General features: G+C 31.4%; 1 protein-coding gene across 1 annotated transcript; it reads right to left on the reverse strand.

The window, feature by feature from the left end:
- Positions 1 to 358: 358 nt before the first annotated feature.
- Positions 359 to 1569, reverse strand: LOC143069593 (uncharacterized). Its single transcript, XM_076244346.1, has 3 exons — positions 1390 to 1569; positions 1117 to 1187; positions 359 to 880 (listed from the first exon to the last, which is right to left on the reverse strand). Exons 2-3 carry the CDS (start codon positions 1160 to 1162, stop codon positions 402 to 404), a joined length of 525 nt encoding a protein of 174 aa, XP_076100461.1. The 5' UTR covers positions 1163 to 1187; positions 1390 to 1569; the 3' UTR covers positions 359 to 401.
- Positions 1570 to 5453: the final 3884 nt, after the last annotated feature.

The following is a 5453-nucleotide window of genomic DNA, read 5'->3' on the forward strand; positions in this document are numbered from 1 at the left end:
AGTTGTTAACTCCTATTTCATTTGTCTCTGATAATTTGAAGTTGTCTGATTGGCAATCATACCACATCTTCTTATTTCTATATAACAGAGGGATATCCAAAAAGCAACAACCATGATCATAACTACAAACCGGGATAAGCATGTGTTATAATACAGATTGAAAAAAAATAAAAATACTTTTCCTTTGCCGGTTCTTTAAATTTGAAGATACAACTATTTAAAAGTAAAAATAAATATCGTAAACTGTTTTATTTTCTATCTTTCAAGTACAAATTTCAAAACGACAGTAAACACTTTTCATGGGAAACTATTTGATGTTATTATAAAATTTGTAAATTACCAATAACATGAAAAACAATTGTTTGTGCTTGTATATTTTATTTCAGATTATACATTTTTTTTCAGTTGGAGCAGACAACACAAGTGAGCTCCCTGCCATTAACGTACGGTGGACATTTTAAACTTCCACAAACGGCTTCCACTGGATACACGACAGCATCATTGATATCTCTATCTCCACCAGGCACTGAATCCAACTTCTCATCAACACAGATGTATTCTGTGGGAGAACGGCCATTTGTACTTGACTGCGACATGAGATATCCAGAAAATGCTTTATGCCATCCGGCGTGACATGTTACTTTACCTGGTACCATCAAAACTGTTGTTCTTTTAGACTGGCAAACAGCACATGGCACATCTTTATCATGAAAAGTCTTTGAATATGGCCTGTTCTGAATGATTTCATATTCGATACCATATACCCTACCTGTCCATGTATTCACTCCACTATTATAATCTTTCCATTCAGAAATCTTTGGTAAACACAGAGCATTTGCTCCCGACCCATCAATGTTGTGTTTTTTTCCGGCAGCATATCCTACAAAAAGTTCACAAAATTTAATATACATTAAAAAAAATGCACAGTATTAATATTATTTAGTTAGAATTAAGACTTTATAACAGTAAGTAAACAAGTCACATGAGCGTAATTACACTTTCTTTATGTACTTAAGAAAGTTTTTATTTTTTACATCTGATTTGTATGTACACTTTTTTAAATTCCTCAATGTTTCTATGATGGCGCTATTAATTAGGACCACAGTAACAACTTACCATCATAAACTATCTTAGACTCCTCTGGACATGATGTTTTCCCCATCTAATATACGTCTCGTCTGATTTTCCTGGTAAAAAAAGGTCATATTTAGAATTTTTGATTAACATTTTATCATTAATTAAGGCACGAATCATGTTCTTCGCCGAACCTAAAAACACAAATGTCAACGTTAATATTACAACAAATCACATAATAAGAATAAATACGACAGAGAATTGCTGTTCATGTAGAAAAAAAACATTAGTAATCAGTGAAAAGGAACAACATACCATTATTGTTACCAAGCATAGATTGTAGATCTTTCAAGTTCCTTTTAATTTCTTTTATGAGATGTTCTTTTAAACACCCTGGCTCTCAAGCTCGACAACAAACACAGGAAAAAAGGACAACCAAACTGATCTTCAACATGATAATTCGATATCTTTACCAGTTGGCTAGTATTAGGTGTACTAATATTTACTTTTGTTTTCATTATTGATGTAAAGATTTCAATGTGTGTTGATGCAACAGATAATGTAATGTGAAACCTGCAATTACAATATTGCGTGCTTGTTTTAAATGTCAACTTAAATTGAGATGCTATGAATGAATGTTGAATACATCCTTAATCCTTAAACGAGAGTTTTCACATGCACAGTGTACAATAAATCAAAACAAAATATATCTAAAAAGTAAAATCACAAAAATACTGAACTCCGAGGAAAATTCAAAACGGAAAGTCCCTAATAAAATGGCAAAATCAAATGATAAAACAGATCAAACGAATGGGCAACAACTGTCATATTCCTGACTTAGTACAGGCATTTTCAAATGTAGAAATGGTGGATTGAACCTTGTTTTATAGCGCTAAACCTTTCACTTGTATGACAATCGCATCGAATTCCTTTTTACTTTTCACAAACAAAAATTATCATATCTTACTTTAAGCCGAAACATTCCTTGCTTCAATAAGTTTAATCAACATCCATAATATATCTATAAATTTACTCGATCGAGGTGCAGGAAGCCTTTTTCATTTGCAAGATACTTTAAAACTCTAAAATAAATGAGACCCATCCCAAAAAACCAAATTCTCGTCAAAATCAGACTATGTATATCATTTGGATGTAACTCATATAAGATACAAAAAGAGTACACAAGTCGAACTCGAGATTTTGAAAAAAGATATTTATTCTTTACATATTAAGTTTTTTTTTAATTTATTAATCAGACTTAAAGCTTTATCATAGAATTGAATTTAATGCATTATAATACTTTTATTTCCTTGTGCAGTAGGAATAATATGTTCACATTACATCTCTATGTTGCCTTCATTGGATCATACAGGTATATTTACCAAACTACCATCAGAAATCTATAGAAAAATAATCCAGATACTATCGTAACTGGTTTTAATTAATCATAAAACTTGTTTTAGCTGCTGCTCTTTCAAACGGACACTATTGTCCTTCAATCGAACACCACAAACCACACATGTGTTAACAGGACGGACATCCGGAACATAATAGATGTACTAAATTATTTGTATGCCCCCACCTACGACAGTTGTCAAGGATTTACCGTTATTCATTTACTATGTAACTAACGTCACTAACGTTAACTATTGTTTACGTAACGCTGCCTTGTGAGCAACGTCTATATAATGAATACAATTTGTATGAACACAAGCCTTATTAATTCAAAGAGAATTACCAACCACAAGATTCACGATATTGGTACCGTGACCAATGGAGAAGATAGTAGCAATTCGTGGTGGTCACCAAAGCACAATAACAAGACTGATGAATAGAACGAAAGAGAGAGTTTTAGAAAATGACATAGGAATTTAAGAGCTTTCGGTTGCCGCAGATACCCTGATAAAGAAAAGGAACCTGCTTCAATCTCTTGACTTACAGATCTTAGATGAAAACGAAGTAGAAATTATTGTCGCCGACGATTATACAATATATGGAAGTCGCAAATTCAACAACAGCAACAAATGTTTATCACATATTACCCAAGCCCGAAATTTACGGGAGACATATTCACATGGCAGACATTCTGAGAATCGTTTGAGACAACCATTCAATACAATCCCTCTTTAACAAATGTACAAAAGGTCAGTTTTCTCAAATCTCAGGTACACAATGAACCCGCACAATGCATATTCGGTTTATCTTAATCAAACGCCAACTATTACCACGCATTAATATTGCTAAAGGTAATGTATGGTCAAACACAATCAATTATAAACGCGTACATGCAGAATCAGCTTGAACTTACGCACCTGTCACTTACAACGCACATCATTATAACAGTTTACGATACAATGGAATCGTGCATACGCGGATAAGAGTCGCTCAGACAATCGCAAGACACATTCGGATCACTTTTAGTACCAAACATATTTGGAAAGTTACCCGATGAAATGAAAACAAAATGATGACTAGAGAACACGGAAAACTGAATTGGGATATTAGGTCTCTGAGAGAAACGATCGGGAAAGTTGGAAAGCTTAACTCAATCAAATCCCTTTTCTGAAACAATAGTATAACATCACAACATAGAAAAACACACTATAAAATATCAATTGGAAGGCTTAACTCAATCAAAAAACGCAAATTAACACACAATGAACGAATAAATTTGATCTTTGATAATACCTGAATGCAAATTCATAGTTAATAAAATTTATATTATAAGGGGTAAATAAATAAGGTTAAAAGTAAATAAACAGGTTTAAACAAAGTTAAAGTAAGAAATACGAAAATAAAGATATTTATGGAATAACTAATCGAAAAATGCAAATACAAAAAAATATTCAACGAGTGACCGAACAACACATTAATTCACGAATGCATGTAACGCATGAGTTAGATATCTGTGTTTTTTGGTCACGAGTTGAATATTTTTTATGTTTGAATTTTTCGAGTAGTTTTTCCATAAATATCTTTATTTTGCCCAGGGATGTAGTTTTCTGAATTTTGAATGTAAAATGTAAGTAAATATCTATAAGTGCTACGGTAGGAGTGTGTGTGCAAGTTTCTGGAAGACATTTGTTTGTAAAATTTATGTCATGTGATGCTGTATGCGCAGACGTTTGTTTATTCATTGTTACTATGAATGTTTCTGTTGGTATTTCAGATGTAAAAAGATGTGAAGCGCATGTGTGTCTTATACAATATATAGGTACTGAAACACTTGTACGTTATACGTTGTTTACAAACATTAATTTGATATGTAAAGTTCACGACACGATATTTGTCTGGGTCAAATCAATAACAAATCTATATAAGGATTTAGGTGCAACAGAGAAAAAAGTACTACAACTTATCTTTTCGAATCATTATCAAAAACTTTTAAAACCTCATCAAAACTATTAATCCAAATTTCCAAAAAAATATTGTATCCAAATACAAGGATCGGAAAAATCGTGCGATGTCACTGACCGCATTTCGTTTCTGATTAGATAATAATAAAAAAAAAAAAACATTCCGGAGTAACAAATGAATTTCGTAAAAAAATATTGTGTAGTTATATATCGTAATTCAGATATTTTTATGAATATAAACGAAAAATATTATTTGTAGAGCAGCAAAGACTTTTTGTAACAACTATCAATGTATTTAGATATTTAAATCAATGTTATTTATAGGTAATTTTACTGAATATTTCCCCTAGGTATTCAGTGGTAATTTAACAGGGATACTTGATGGAATGCTGTACACCAAGCTTAATTGTTAAACAGCAATATGTACAATAAAGAATCAATTAGAGTGTTAAAAAAAAGAAGCTATCAGGTTTATTTCACATGTTAAACTAGTTGTTTTTATATCATTGGTAAATCACGATAATTCACTGCTATCAATGTAATGATTGTTTTAAGCAACATGACAAGAAATAATGTGTGGATAATGTGAACGATTCGGATGATCATAATATAGTTTCAATCAGCAAACAGGTCGAAATAGAAAGAGCAAAGCAAAAACATGCGTAATGTACATATAAAAAATTGTGCCAGAATAAAAGGAATCTATTATTAAAGCATTATATCAGGAGTAATTAAAAACGTTTTATAAAAAAAATACCGAAATCCAATGTAACTTCAAAGGGTTAAATCATCTAGGATTTATTGCAATCGTCCTGTGTGATATAAATTCTTTTAAAGGGGCACTAGCTACGTGATATATAAAAAATCAAAAGTAGGATTTTTTTTTGTTCAATCATTAATGAAAGTGAAATAGTGAAATAATTATTTGCTTTTATCAGCTTTAATGATTTAATTTGGTCAAATTAAGCTAATAAACATTGATAATGAATTATTCACTTGCAAGTGAATAATTTGACCACATTA

Source organism: Mytilus galloprovincialis, chromosome 1 (genome assembly GCF_965363235.1).
Source record: "Mytilus galloprovincialis chromosome 1, xbMytGall1.hap1.1, whole genome shotgun sequence".
NCBI lineage: Eukaryota > Metazoa > Mollusca > Bivalvia > Mytilida > Mytilidae > Mytilus > Mytilus galloprovincialis.